The 16,064-nt window shown below is 37.6% G+C and overlaps 1 protein-coding gene across 1 annotated transcript in view; it reads left to right on the forward strand.

The window, feature by feature from the left end:
• Positions 1–16,064, forward strand: part of dock1 (dedicator of cytokinesis 1) — a 710,521-nt gene that overhangs the window by 22,620 nt on the left and 671,837 nt on the right. Inside the window, exon 4 of the mRNA XM_039774569.1 lies at positions 13,184–13,224. Within this exon, the coding sequence (XP_039630503.1) occupies positions 13,184–13,224 (41 nt within the window). The remainder of the gene's footprint in view (positions 1–13,183; positions 13,225–16,064) is intronic.

Consider the following 16,064-nt stretch of genomic DNA (forward strand, 5'->3'; position numbering starts at 1 on the left):
CTTTGACTACAGTCTAAAAGGAAGTGCTACAAATAGTTAACAAAAGAACAATCTTAATGACTTCATCTTATACTCTGGAAAAATGGAAACACAACTCATTATCTACTTACTAATTTTTGAGGAGTAAAACTTTGGCATATAGCACATATAGTACCTGTGTATTTGTTTGTGTTGGCTCCACTGTCCCTGGTGGCTTTTGAACCCTAAACTGTCGACAACACGTTTAAAGATGAGCTGGGCAAATGGGGACACACACAGTCAAGAGGTACATGTAAAATGTTTAGTGTTTTTACTTTAAATAAATAAGGGTTCAAAATTGTAGTGTTCCTTCAATAAATAAATTATACAATAAAAACAGGTGATGTGCATAGGTTAAAATCCAGTAATAAGTAACAATAAATGCAGTAAACCATTAAAACAATGTTGAAAATCCTTGGGCAGAATCCTTTACCTAAAAACAATCCTTAGCCTCAGTGTCACCAGTTTAAAACCAACGTCTCCTCTGCTTACACTTTTGGGTCTCTTCAGCAGGAGGATGTGTCCACCTATGGGCTCTGTATATCTTTAAAGCCTATCTCTTGGCACTCACTGCCTTCCTTCGGTGTCCTATGGACCGGGAGAGTCCTGTTCCTTCTCCCACCTCCATTCCATGGTGCTTGCTGGATTCTGCACTAAGCGCATGGTGGTTCTTACTATGTGGAGAGCTCAGCAGGAGCAACCTCTGCCCCTCAAGAATTGTGTCATGCTACTTTTGCAGCCAACTTAGACTGTCACAGTCAGACAATCTGTAGGTCAAAGCCTTTAAATATTTCCATCAATCCTTTATCCAACTCTCTATATCCTAACTACAGGGTCATGGGGGTCTGCTGGAGCCAATCCCAGCCAACACCGGGCACAAGGCAGGAAAAAACCCCTGGCAGGGTGCCAGCCCACCGTAGTCAATATTTCCTCACATTATAATATTTATTTAAACGGCTATTAAATATATATGCAAATATAATGATGTTTAGAATGTTGCATGAAGTTCTACTGTGATAGTAAGTAAGAATTAATAGTTAAAGGCAGTTATTCAGTAATAATAGAATGGTTGGATCTAGTGGGTATAGTGTAGAAAAAAATAGGTAGACATTGGCTCTACAGTGAAAGAGATAAAAGAACCCTAAAAATATCCCTTTTTCTGCTAATTGTGAGGTAAAGTACACTGTGTGCACAATTATTAGGCAAGTTGTATTTTTGAGGATTAATTTTAATATGGAACAAACACAGTGCTATCAGTCAATCCAAAATGTTAATAAACCTGAAACCTGAATGTTTCACAACAGAAATGTGAGTGTGAATATCATCAGGGGAATACATATGTGCGCTCAATTATTAGGCAACTATTAGTGTGCAGATTTATTATGCAACTAAAGGAAAAATGAAAATTTTCCCATCTCACTTGTTTATTTTCATCTGTTATAGTGAGAATAATAAACAAACACCTCAAAATTTACAAATAAACATCTCTGACATTTCAAAAAAAATAAATCAATCAATGAATGACCAATATAGCCACCCTTCTTTCCAATAACAGTCATAAGCCTTTCCATTCATGGAGTCTGTCAGTTTCTTGATCTGTTGACGATCAGCTTTTTGTGGAGCAGTGACTACAGCCTCCCAGACACTCTTCAGAGAGGTGTATTGTTTTTCTCCCCCGTAAATCTAGCGTTTAAGAAGTGCCCACAAGTTCTCGATAGGGTTTAGGTCAGATGAGGAAGGGGGCCATGTCATTATTCCTTCATCTTTAAGGCCTTTACTGGCTGGCCACGCAGTGGAGAACTTCGATGCAAGTGATGGAGCATTGGCCTGCATAAAAATCATGGTCTTTTTCCTGTATCACTGTTTGAAGAAAGTGTCTTGAAAAACTGGCAGTAGGTTTGGGAGTTGATTTTGAGTTCATCTTCAATGCAAAAAGGTCCAACTAGCTCATCTTTAAAAATACCAGCTCATACCAGTACCCCACCTCCACGTTGGAGTGGAGCTCTGTGCCCATTACTGATCCACAGGTCCATCCATCTGGTCCATCAAGAGTCACTCTCATCTCATCGGTCCATAAAACCTTTGAAAAAAATCTGTCTTCAGATATTTCTTGGCCCAGTTTTGACATTTCAACTTATGTTTCTTGTTCAGTGGTGGTTGGGTTTCAGCCCTCCTTACCTTGGCCATGTCTTTGAGCACTGAACACCTTGTACTTCTGGGCACTCCAGGTAGGTTGCAGCTCTGGAATATGAAAGTACTGGAGGATAATGGGTTCCTGGTAGCTTCACGTTTGATTCTTCTCAAATCTTTGGCAGCTAATTTGCGTCTTTTGTTCTCAACACGTTTCTTGCGACCCTGTTGACTATTTGCAACAAAATGTTTGATGGTTCTGTGATCACACACCAATATCTTAGCAATTCCAAAAGTGCTGCATCCCTCTGAAAGACTTTTTACAATTTTTGACTTTTCAGAGTCAGTTAAATCTCTTTTTGGCCCATTTTGCCTGAGGAAAACTAGCTGCCTAATAATTCTGCACACCTTGATATAGGGTGTTGATCTCCTTAGGCCACACCCTCCCTCATTACACAAATACACATCACCTTAAATCCAATAAGCATTCAAGTTAATACAGCTTGGAGTTGGAATATACGCATTAAAAATGATGATATGGTCAAAATACTCACTTGCCTAATAATTGTGTACACAGTGTATTTCTGTTAGGCTGGACAGAAATGATTATATTTGTATGAAATATATTACTGAGCAAATATTTTAGAGCACCCAAAAGTATTTTTAAAGGTAGTGATCTGAATTATAAGTGTTTATTTTTTGAAACCACTGTATTACATTATAATAAAATAAAAATTGATAGAATAAAACTTAAGAAAAATTTCTTATGTTTCCAAAAGCTTAGTGATCTGTTGTTATCTGACACAGGTTTGGTTCATAAACTTCTCATTGAGGCACCCCATTTGTTCAAGTTCAAGCATGTTTCTATGTGTACATAACCCAATGAAATTGTGTATTTTCTAGGAACTGTTGACAGTGCCAACAGAAGGTGCACACACTCATAAAGTGCATAAGCATGCAATATACAGTATACATTTTGCACTGCACCATAATTGTGCATTCTGCATTGTGTCTCTCCTGAAACTCTGTCTTCCCACTTTATGAAATTTTCTTTTCTTGAAAATTGCATTGGGTTAGGAGAGCTACCAGCAGCCCTGAGACCAAAATTAGCATTTAGTTAAAAACAATTAAGTCCTCATGTGAAATGACTTGCTTGAAATAACCAAAAAATATAGTTTGAATATTCAAATTAATAATAAGTATGTATTAAAATACATGAGGATTCTGAACATTACGTCCGTACATATGCTAATGCTGCTTTTTTTTTTTTTATACTTTATTATTATGGTAATGGGTGTAGTGGCGGCCACAGCAAAAACATGCCAAAAGACAAAAATATCCTAGTGGTACTAGGGCAGCTGTGATTAAATATCAAAGCTATCAAAATCCCAAACTTTTCAACCATAGTCTTTTTTTTTTCTTTCTTTCTAATGCTGGTCTTTCTCAAGACAGCAAGTCATAAAAGCAGGCATGAAAAGAAACTGAAATTGTTACATTATTATTATTATTATTAATACTTTACTCGGGCGTCTGGAAATTATAAAGCGCTTATGGCTCTGTTGTATGGTATTGTGATGTTTCTTGCTTCCAAACAGGCACGTGCAGAGCTGTTTAAGATATGGAGGAATATCTGTTAGTCAGTAACAGGGTGAATAGTGAGAAAAGTAAAAGGCAGGCAGGATGAAGGCAGACTTGTTTTATTACTTTGGAGGTGTCCAAAGGGCATGGGTTTATTTTATGGCATTCAGAATAAAATGCCAGTCAGCACCTGTCGACTTATCCAGAAAGCCAGCTCCTGTGTGCCTTACAGGATCATTACTCATATCTAATAAAGCAATTTCAAAAAATTAAGTTATAGATATTGCAAAATGCCAGACATTGCCCTCACTCCTTAATTACATGAGTATCTACCTGACATTTCTCTGGAAGATCCTTGTATTAGCAACAGAATTCATCTGTCTAACGGTATGAGCAAACACACTTAACAGAGTTGGACTGAATGACAAGTGCCTAGTTGGATCATTGTTGATAACCTAGACTTTGGCAGATTTTCTGATGGCAATGGCAAAAAAACTCTCCCTTTTTGAACATGGTCGGGTTGTTGAACTGCATAAGCAGGGTCTCTCACGGCACTCTATTGCTGCTGAGGTGGGACGCAGTAAGACAGTCATTTGGAATTTCTTAAGTGATCCTAAAGGTTATGGAACCAAAAAGTCAAGTGTAAGACCCAAAAAATTTGACCAGCACTGAGCCGGAGGATCCAAATGGCTCTCCGTCAAGACACTGGACGATCCTCGACCCAAATGAAGGCTGTTACTGGTGCTGGCTGCAGCCCCATAACCATCAGATGGCATCTGAGACTGAAGGGCTTCAAAAACAAAAAACGTCTTGAAAGACCTCATCTCCTTTAACGTCACAGAACTGCTCGTTTGGACTTTGCAAGAGAGCACCAAACATGGGACATTTAAAGGTGGAAGAAAGTTTTATTCTCTGATGAGAAAAAATTTAACCTTGATGGTCCTGATGGTTTCCAACGTTACTGGCATGACAAGCAGATCCCACCTGAGATGTTTTCTACGCGCCACAGTGGAGGGGGCGCCATAATAGTCTGGGGTGCTTTTTCCTTCAGTTGAACAATGGAGCCTCAGGAAGTGCAGGGGCATCAAACGGCCACTGGCTATGTCCAGATGTTGCAGAGAGCATTCCTCATGACTGAGGGCCCTCGTCTGGGTTTTTCAACAGGACAACGCTACAGCACACAATGCCCGCAGGACAAGGGACTTCTTCCAAGAGAATACCATCACTCTTTTGGCCCATCCTGCTTGTTCCCCTGATCTAAATCCAATTGAGAACCTTTCGGGGTGGATGGCAAGGGAAGTTTACAAAAATGGACAACAGTTCCAGACAGCAGATACCCTTCGTGCGGCCGTCTTCAGCACTTGGAGAAATGTTCCCACTCACCTCATGGAAACGCTTGCATTAAGCATGCCGCAACAAATTTTTGAAGTGATCAACAATAACGGTGGAGCTACTTAGTACTGAGTTCATGTTTGGAAGTTTGATTTCTGGTTTTTTGAAGGTGTGGTCCTAAACTTTTGATCGGCTGTTTCAGTTTAATCTTTGTTTTCATTAAATTGCATGCTCAAAAAATGTTTTGTCTCACTCCCATTTCTTCTTGTTGCATGTTGAAGCTCTACTTGGAACCTTGTTAAGATCCAACCATGCAAAATATGATTTTTTGCCATTTTCAAGTGGTCTTAAACTTTTGATCGGGACTGTATATATGTATGTGTGTATATATATATATATATATATATATATATATATATATATATATATATATATATATATATATATATATATATATATATATATATATATATATATATATATATATATAATATATATATATAGTGTGTGTGTGTATACAGTAATCCCTCGCTATATCACGCTTCGACTTTCGCGGCTTCACTCTATCGCGATTTTAAATGTAAGCACATCTAAATATATATTACGGATTTTTCACTGGCTCGCTGGATTTCTGCGGACAATGGGTCTTTTAACTTATGGTACATGGTTCCTCAGTTTGTTTGCCCTGTTGATTTCATACAAGGGACGCTATTGGCCGGATGGCTTAGAAGCTACCCAATCAGAGCATGTATTACGTATTAACTAAAACTCCTCAATGATATAAGATATGCTTCCCGTGCAGGGCTCGATTGTTTGCTTGTCTCTGCCAATATCTCACCCTCTCTGACAATCTCTGCGCCTGACGGAGGGGCTGTGAGCAGAGGTGCTGTTTGCACAGAAGCTGTTTGCCTAGTGGATACGGACGCACCTCTAAGAAATGCCGCTTTATTGCGGTGCTTCCAAAAGCACACTTATTTTTTAATGATTTGCTTTAATCTCGCGCGCGCTCTCTCTCTGACGTTCTCTACGGCTGACGGAGGAGATGTGAGCAGAGGGGCTGTTTGCACAGAGGCTGTTTGCTTAGAAGATACTGACGCTCCTCAAAAAATGCTGCGGCAAACTTAAAAACATATATATATATATGCACACACATATATATATATATATATATATATATATATATATATATATATATATACTGTATATATATGCACACACACACACACATATATATATATATATATATATATATATATATATGACAGCAACACTCATCACTCACAACAGTGACAAAACAATCATTGATTGACAATCATGTTACGTTATTTTCAAAATGTTTCCTTTTCTTTTTCATTACTTCTTTAACACACTACTTCTCCAATGCGAAGCGCGGGTATTTTGCTAATGTGTATGTGAATATATATATATATATATATATTCAAACGGCACATATACACACATACATACATACATACACATATATAAGTACTGCTTTTAAATTTTTATTAAGAAGAAAAGAAAACCTTTTTTAAACTAAGGGAAAATATACCAATAACTATTCAATAACTGTTAAGGATCTCTTTGTATACCACATTGTTAGTTCAGCAGTCCGGTTGTAATATGACCAAGCCTGTGCACTGAGATTACTCTTGAGAATGCAATATTTAGTTGTCCAGGAGAAAAGCAATGTTACCTCAAATCAATGGCAACCTTTTGTAGGGTCTGTCCCTGAGACTTATTACTTGCCTTCGCGAAACAGAGCCTTACTGGAAATTGGAGGGATTTGAATTGAAATGGGAGATCAGAGGGTGTAACGGGGATGCGAGGAAAACATTGAGTGTGGAGAAACTCTAGAGACAGCGTGTGTATTAACTTGTGGATTTTTCTGTGAGTATTTGGTGACAGCGTGACGAAGTTGCTTCCACAAGACCGCGTTAGCTGTGGAGCTCAGCTCGGAGCATATTCTTTTCCTACCTTGTCAATTGTGTAATGCGTTTTTTGAACAGGTTTGATGCATGGAAGTGATCACTCGTACTGCTTTCAGTTAGTTCACGTGAGCTGCTCTCTTGTGTGATGCTGCGATGTCCACGGCTTTATTTAATGTTAGCTAAGACCCGGCACTTTAAAGTGTCTCGCTACAGCAATTTTAACTCTGTTACAAAGTGATCCAAAGTCTCGTTTATACCTCGTGTCTTCTCATTAAACTTGAATCTCGCGAATAAAATACTCGACGAAGGCATGACAAATGGCAAAGGGAGTGTGTCCATAAACTTAATTTAAACTTACAGTTTACACCGTGCTTTGTTTCCTCAGTAGCTGCACTTATGAATAAGCTTATATGCGTTTTTCTTCCGTGCTCTTTGGAGCTCTTCCTTGTTTTCTACTGTTTCTTCTGTTCTTGTTGTTATAGCATAGTAATACTGTCATTTAGCACTTGTGACATTATTAAACCTATGAACCAATGAATGTTGCTCTTACTATTTATTGGCAGCTGAGTTAGTATTTTCCCTTGAAGGAAACACAACATGAATCGGCAAGCTCAGCAATCTGTTTGAATCGGGCTGCTTGACATTCCACTCTTTACTGATTCATTAGTTTATCCAGTACTGGCTTTTTCTTTTTAGCTATAGTGCTGTGGGGTTGTTTTCTTTGTTCCACTTCCCACTCACCTAGTGTACTCTTTTGCCTTTTGATCCAGGAAAAAAACACAATTTACACTACTTATCCCTAAGTTGTAAAGTGACTCTCTCATCTTGCATACTATATTTTTCAGTTTTTGATTTTACTCCACAAAATGCAAACTTCCAGTAACTTCACATTCTTTTTTCAACATGTTCTGGTACTGCCCTTCAGTGTTTTCTGTTTGGTCAAATGTTGTTTGCTATCTTCATTTTTTTCTGTTATTATTCCTCAATTATGTATGACATTCCTTCTTCACTAGACCTTTTTTTTTTTTTTTTTTAACCTCTCACCAGTAAATGTTCCCTGATCCACTTCCCTAGCAGATAGACTGCCTCTCTGTGTAAGCTTTCATACCTGTTTACTGGGTGGTAATTTTATTCGCCTTGCGTTTCATCTTATGCAAGTACATTAATTTAGCTCAGGAGTTCTGGTTATTCTTTACACAGCTGTCCATCGTGGTCAAGGTTTGGATATGGTGGGAATTAGTTTGGGCTAAGTGAGTGCGAGGCTGGACATCCAGGTGGATGCTATGCTCTTTTTAGTATTTCCAGTTGTATTTCTGATTTTTGCAAATGTCAAATAAAATACAAACCTGCTGAAGTTAGTCTTTGCCTTTCTTTCTCCAAATTTTAAAATGTTTTTTGTATTTGTTTGAAGCATGATTAAAAATTCACAATGGTGACATCATGACCATATGTACTTAAAAAATTGACCATGCAGAAGTAAATTCTGGAACCAAATTTGAGACTAGGATGTATATTAGAGTTAAGTACTTAATGTGTATATGAAAGATTAATTATCCATTCATTCTTCCATTATCCTTCCATCCATTATCCAACCTGCTATACCCTAACTACAGGGTCACGGGGGGGTCTGCTGGAACCAATCCCATCCAACACAGGGCGCAAGGCAGGAAACAAACCCTGGGCAGGGCGCCAGCCCACCTTAATTATCATTGCATTAACATGTCAGTCTTTCTTTTCAATAATAATGTATGAAATACATGCACTTGCAGGCTTCTGTATTCTTTTAATACAAATTCAGAAAAATGTTACGTAGGAACTCATCCACATGCCCCATGGAAAACTGGTCACTCCACACAGACTAATAAACCCAGCATGGGGTTTGGTACACTTTGCATTTGTGATGGAAATTTCTTCAAGATGCTGCAGAGCTCCATTACATAAAATGAAATAGCTTACATGATTTAACTGCAAGCTGAAAAGAGACAAAAACTGAACATGCCTTCTAAAAGTTTTCAGCTCACAAAAATTCTGTATTAAAATAAACCTCCTTAATTTGGAGTTTTCATGAGAACTGTAATGTTTTACTTCATGAGTTATAAGTACATAATAAACAAGAACAGTTTTGCTAAGTATTTGAAATATTAAAATGTGTGCTTCAGTGTAAATGCTTAAAGTCTGTAAATATTCTTGATTGTAATAGAATTGTGCCATTTTTCACCCTGTGATAGTGGTCTTTAGAAGGCTAAATCCCTAGTAAAGGATCAAAAATCACAAATAAATTCATATTTGTAATCACTAACCTTGAAATAGTCTAAAATGAATATACCAAAGGCTAATGCTTGAAATTTTTAATCTTCCTGTAAGTGGCAATTAGAGGACTAGAACTACCAGTAAAGAATCACATATCAAATTTGTGACCAGCAACCTTGAAATAGCATAAAACAACACTTCACATGTATATATTACCGATCGCAATTTTTCCAAAATTTTGTGAAAGAGAGTAACTTTGTTTCATCTAATACCATTAGGGTTGTGAACTCCAGAGTCGGTTGATGTAGCATGCACAACTTTAAGGTCTGATCATTTTTGCTGAAGGCATCTACAAATGAGTGTTTTGGGGTCTAGAGGGTCAAAAATAATAGGGAACCCCAAAAATCTTGACTTTCTGCATAAACAAACATCAGAATGTCACCTATATTTAATGGTGTTTTCTTGTACTGATGAGTTAGGAGGTGCCAGATAGAAAAAACTGAAGTATTTAAAATTATTCATAAGTAATTTTTATAAACACAATAAATTATTCATTAGTAACACTGTTAATTATATCTTCAGTTTCAAGGCATTTATTAATAGGAAAGTATTAAAGCAAAAGCAAATTAATTTCCTTTGACTGAATATATTTCATTCCTATAAGTCAAATACTGTTTAAGGCCGGGTTTATACTTCACATGATGCGTATGCCTGCGTGTGCTACTGCAACGCAAGCAGTTTACTGTTTATACTTGTGTGTGTACAGTGCAGACAGAGGCCATTTATCTGTTCTCATCCTCTTAGATCTGAGTGTTTCATTTGACACCATTGATCATAATATTCTTAGAAATCGCCTTAGTCAATGGGTGGGCTCTCTGGCAATGTCTTAAATTGGTTTGAATCCTACTTGACAGGGAGAAAATTCTTTGTTAGTTGTGGTAATTACAAATCAAAGACACATGATATCCGATATGGTGTTCCACAAGGCTCTATCCTGGGTCTGCTGTTATTCTCAACCTACAAGCTTCCGTTAGGTCAGATTATCTCAGGGCACAACGTGAGCTACCACAGCTATGCTGATGACACACAGTTGTACTTATCAATAGCACCTGATGACCCCGATTCTCTTGATTCACTAACACAATGTCTGACTGGTATCTCAGAATGGATGAATAGTAACTTTCTCAAATTAAATAAAGAGAAAACTGAAATCTTAGTGATTGGCAATAATGGATACAATAAGGCTATTAGAAATAAACTGGATACATTAGGAATCAAAGTCAAGACGGAGGTAAAAAGCTTAGGGGTAATTGTTGATTGTAATCTGAATTTTAAATCGCATATTAATCAGATCACTAGGACAGCATTTTTTCACATAAGAAAAATAGCTAAAGTTAGACCTCTTATATCACTGAAAGATGCTGAGAAATTAGTTCACGCGTTTGTTTTCAGTCAACTAGATTACTGTAACGCACTCCTCTCAGGACTACCCAAAAAAGACATAAATCGTTTGCAACTAGTGCAGAATGCAGCTGCTAGAATCCTAACTAGGAAAAGAAAATCCGAACACATTTCTCCAGTTTTGATGTCACTACACTGTTTACCTGTGTCATTCAGGATTGACTTTAAAATTCTGCTTATGGTTTATAAAGCCTTACATAATCTCGTCCCGTCTTACATATCGGAATGTCTGACACCTAATATTCCAAATCGTAACCTTAGATCCTCAAATGAGTGTCTCCTTAGAATTCCAAGAACAAAGCTTAAAAGAAGTGGTGAGGCGGCCTTCTGCTGCTATGCACCTAAAATCTGGAATAGCCTGCCAATAGGAATTCGCAAGGCTAGTACAGTAGAGAACTTTAAAACACTGCTGAAAACATATTACTTTAACATGGCCTTTTTATAACTTCAATTTAACTTAATCCTGATACTCTGTATGTTCAATTAATCATAATAACTATTCATGGTGGCTCTAAAATCCGTACTGACCCCTACTCACTCTTCTGTTTCTTTTCCGGTTTCTTTGTGGTGGTGGCCTGTGCCACCTCCACCTACTCAAAGCATCATGATGCTTCAACAATGATGGATGGATTAAAAGGCAGAAGTCTACGTGACCATCATCATCAAGTCCTTCCATGAGAACCCTAAATCCAAAGAGGACTGTTTCATTTATGTTAGGTAGAATGCCCAGAGGGGACTGGGCAGTCTAATGGTCTGGAATCCCTACAGATTTTATTTTTTTCTCCAGCCGTCTGGAGTTTTTTTTTTTGTTTTTTCTGTCCCCCCTGGCCATTGGACCTTACTCTTATTCTTCTTCTTATTGTTAATTAATGTTGACTTATTTTATTTTCTTACTGTGTCTTTTATTTTTCTATTCTTTATTATGTAAAGCACTTTGAGCTACTGTTTGTATGAAAATGTGCTATTTAAATAAATGATGTTGTTGTTATTGTATTTTATTTAAATCTAGAGGAATCCATCGGGTGGCAGTGCCAGATATCATCACTGTCAGAAAACAGCGTTCGGCTTCATTGTGTTGTGAATTGCCTGAAACATCCATTAAATTCAGGACACCTTGCCACAATATCTCTGAAAACGGTGGATGTTTAATGATTACATCCATCAATACAGGGATGCATGCAAACATTCCCTGGATGGGGCATCAGCTTATTGCAAGGTGAATACAAACACACACATATGCTAGCATCATTTTAGCATCACCAAATCCTTAAACCTTCATGTCTTTGGAAAGAAACTGGAGCACACTGTGAAAAACACCAGGAAAACATGCAAACTCCAGGCAGGGAACACCAAGGACGTAACTCCCTGTGAGGCGACAGCGCTACCACTCTGCCACTGTGCTGCCACCTCATGTGTAATTTTTGTCAGTATTCATTATTTAAATGAAGTTAATGATTTATCTGTAAAATGTAATATACATACTTTAACACGTTTCATAATGAAAGAGATATGAAGTGTAAATCTAAGGATTCTAAATGTGAAGAGAGCTGATTATCATATATTTAATGTACTCTGTGTGGAAGTTGCTGCAGCTGTCGATGCAGGAGGAAGCCCCAGAAGCACATAGCACATTAACAACCTGGTTGGTTTTGGTTTTAAGATGACGTTTGCGACAGTCTATTTTAATGATAAAATAAACTACGAGATTAAAGTGGAAATTTCGAGATTATACTTGAAATTTCCACTTTAAACACAAAATAGACCTTTTCACTGTGTCCCTAATTTTTTTTTTCCTCTGTTGCTCAAATACACATCCATACATTCTGATGCTGTTGTGAATTTGCAAAAAAAAAGACTACACAGAAGATGGTGTGTGAGACCTTTAAAATGTGTAGTGATATTATGATGGTTGCTTGAAAAGAAAAGCACCCCGAATACATTTGTATTTCAGTTTTTAAGTTTCATGATTTGCTTCACTGCATCAAACCATTCATAAAACCTCAAAGCAAGTACACTGATCTTTTAGGTTCTGCATAGTGGCTTTCTGTCACATATTGATAGAGTAAACAGACTCGGATGTCATGTTCCAACACAATGCACCCCCTGATTTTTTGCTGGTACTGTAACTTATGCATGCGTTATGTTAATTTCTGAGGATGTGCTCATAGGATGTGTCCATGTGAGAACTGGGAACATGTGGCAGCCATGATTTGTGCACATACACATTCTGAGCATGAAGTATAAACTGGACCTTAAACTGCAGTTGCAAGAAAATTAAATGTAATTTTCATAGGAGTGTAAATGTGTTCCATCTTAATTGTTATATATACAAGAAGCTTTTTAAATAGATTGTGAACAGCTTTATTCATTTTTTATTTTCCAAATCAGCTATCGAAATGAGTTTTCTGTCTAGTATCAGAAGAATACGAAATTGTCAGTACATATTTTATACCTAAAGATCTTAATCTCTTGTTTGTTTTTAATAGGTTGGTACCGTGGATACAGGTTGAGACGCAAGTCCAGAAAGGTGGGTGCAATAGATTTTGTCATATAACATGTAATGAAATCAGTCATGAAAGATGATTCAGCTAAATGTCTTGTCAGTGTTAATGTACAGTAGTATCCTGAAAGGAGGTGTCATTCAGTCCATCGATAACCTGCTGCATAGTGTCATTGTGCACTTTATAATACCTAGCAATACTCCATATGAGAAACGTACAGAACATTTTTTTTCTTTTGTAGAATGCTGTAGTACATGCTGTATTTATTGCTTGAAGAACAAAAGCAGAAATGTTTCCAAATGTAATATTTAATTTTGATCTCTAAACAGAAAATTGTTTTTTATTCAATCTCTTAATGAATCTTGTACTTGGAGTTTAATTCATTAAAGATGCTTTATCAGCTTTAACATTTCATGCAAATAGCCATCATTTGACAATAACTTGTATGAATGAGTCAAAACTTTGAAAATATATCCAATAAATCACAGTCATTTCAGGGTTCATGTTAATAGAATATGTGTATTTTCATTCAGATTAAAATTTTCTACCAGTAAGTGTTTCAGCAAAGAAGACTGAGACAGACGCACAAAGTGTAGCAAATAAAGGTATTGTAATTAGAATGTAGAAGTTACAGATAAGAAATTGACATTCTTAAAAATGGAAAATAGATTTTAAAATTTTTCTGGTCTGTCTTTATGAAAGCATTTCCTCATTGTTCAATAGACTGTACTGTAGCAGTCCAGTGCCGCTAAGATTCACCCCATCAGATGTGAAGATGTGTTATTTATTTTAAGTGGAGATTCCAGGGATGCACCCAGCCTTGGCCCGACCCTCATGCACTCACAAGTAGAGACAAAAAGCCACCGGTAATAAAACAGCAAATAAAGAATGTATTAATAATAAATGAAAACAGTGATCCCACCCCAGTTCCCCTTACGCCGATGTACAATCAAAATGAAAACAAACTAAAACAATAACCACACAGTAAAGTCCATGAAAAAAATAGCCACTGATGTAATGTAAAGACGAAGGTAAATCGACAGGTAGATCCACACGTTGAAGGGGAACGTAAAGATAGTCGTACCGGTAGTTCCTTCACAGGATGGCCATAAATCCACATAAAGTCCTCACGTAACAGGCAGACAGTAGACAACCCAGACCTCAACCCAGAAACAATCCAGGATGAACTGAGAAGGCACAGGTATCACAACGGAGGTAGACAGACAGGAATTTTAGACACAGAATAAATATATATATATATATATATATATATATATATATATATATATATATATATATATATATATATATATATAGTGACAGATAGGGGACAGTATCGCTCCTTTGAACCCCTGTCCACGACTCCAGACACCAGGTAAAAGTCCAATACAGTGGAACCTCGTTTCACGACCATAATTCGTTCCAAACCTCTGGTCGTAAACCGATTTGGTCATGAACTGAAGCAATTTCCCCCCATAGGATTGTATGTAAATACAATTAATCCATTCCAGACCGTACGAACTGTATGTAAATATATTTTTTTTAAAGATTTTAAGCACAAATATAGTTAATTACACCATAGAATGCACAGTGTAATAGTAAACTAATGTAAAAACATTGAATAACACTGACACAAACACCCAGGCTCCCTGTTCAGCTGCATGCATGCAGGCTCGCTCGCTCGCCTCTCTCTCTCTCTCTCTCTCTCTTTCTCCCTCTCCCTCTCTCCAGCACGCAGGCTCGCTCGCCTTCTCTCTCTCTCTCTCTCTCTCTCTCCCTCCAGTACGCAGGCTAGCTCGCCCTTTGTCTCTCTCTCTCTAACATTGCAGCAGTTCTCACTATAGCGTTGCAAGCCGATCGCTGTATAAGACACTTTTTTTAATGAGTTTTAAGCACAGTGGGGAAAAAAAGGAACATTTGAACAAATCTGAACTTTATTTAAAAACCAACCACAAGCAACCAAGAAAGTAACATTCCAGGAGTTCGCACTATAGCCTTGCAACCGATCGCTGTATAAACGCTTTTTTTAATGAGCTTTAAGCACAGGGGAAAAAAATGAACATTTGAAAAAACTGTAATTTAATAAACCACCAAGAAAAGTAACATTGCAACAAATCTCAAAACTTTCTTCTCACCACTCTTCACTTGCTTAGAAGCCATGGTTAACTGCAAAAGCACACAATACTGTAGAGCACAAAGAGATCACAGATAAAGCACGCACGTCTGACTGAGAACAATGAAGCAGCGCAACACGTGCTTAAATACAGTAATCGGTGCGTACTAACCGGAAGGGAAATGAAATAGAGCACAAAGAGTTCACAGCGAAAGCATGCACGCACGTCTGACCGAGAACAATGAAACGCGTGCGGAAATCATCAGCATGCACATACGGAAAAGGAAACTGGCTTGTTCGTATACTGAATATGTGTTTTTGAACCGAGGCAAATGTTTGGCGAACTTTTTGGTCGTAAACCGAGTTGTACATGTACCGAGATGTTCGTGAACTGATACTATATATATAGTGACAGATAGGGGGCAGTATCGCTCCTTTGAACCCCTGTCCACGACTCCAGAAACCAGGTAAAAGTCCAATAATCGACTTTATTTTTATGCCACAGTGCACAAAGCACCCTCTCCTCCACTATACTCATACAAATCACAATAATAAACACAATAAATCAAACCTCCACTCCCAGATGCGTTGCCACCCTTCCACCCAGCTCAGCTCACCGTCTGGGAGCTCTCATAGTCCTTTTATATTTCCTGACCTGGAAGTGTTCTCAATCCCTAGTCCATGTGATCTTGTATCACTTCCGGGTCAGGTAAAAAGTCCTTTTCTTCACCCTGGAAGCACGTCACACTTCCA

This window comes from Polypterus senegalus, chromosome 1 (assembly GCF_016835505.1).
Source record: "Polypterus senegalus isolate Bchr_013 chromosome 1, ASM1683550v1, whole genome shotgun sequence".
NCBI lineage: Eukaryota > Metazoa > Chordata > Cladistia > Polypteriformes > Polypteridae > Polypterus > Polypterus senegalus.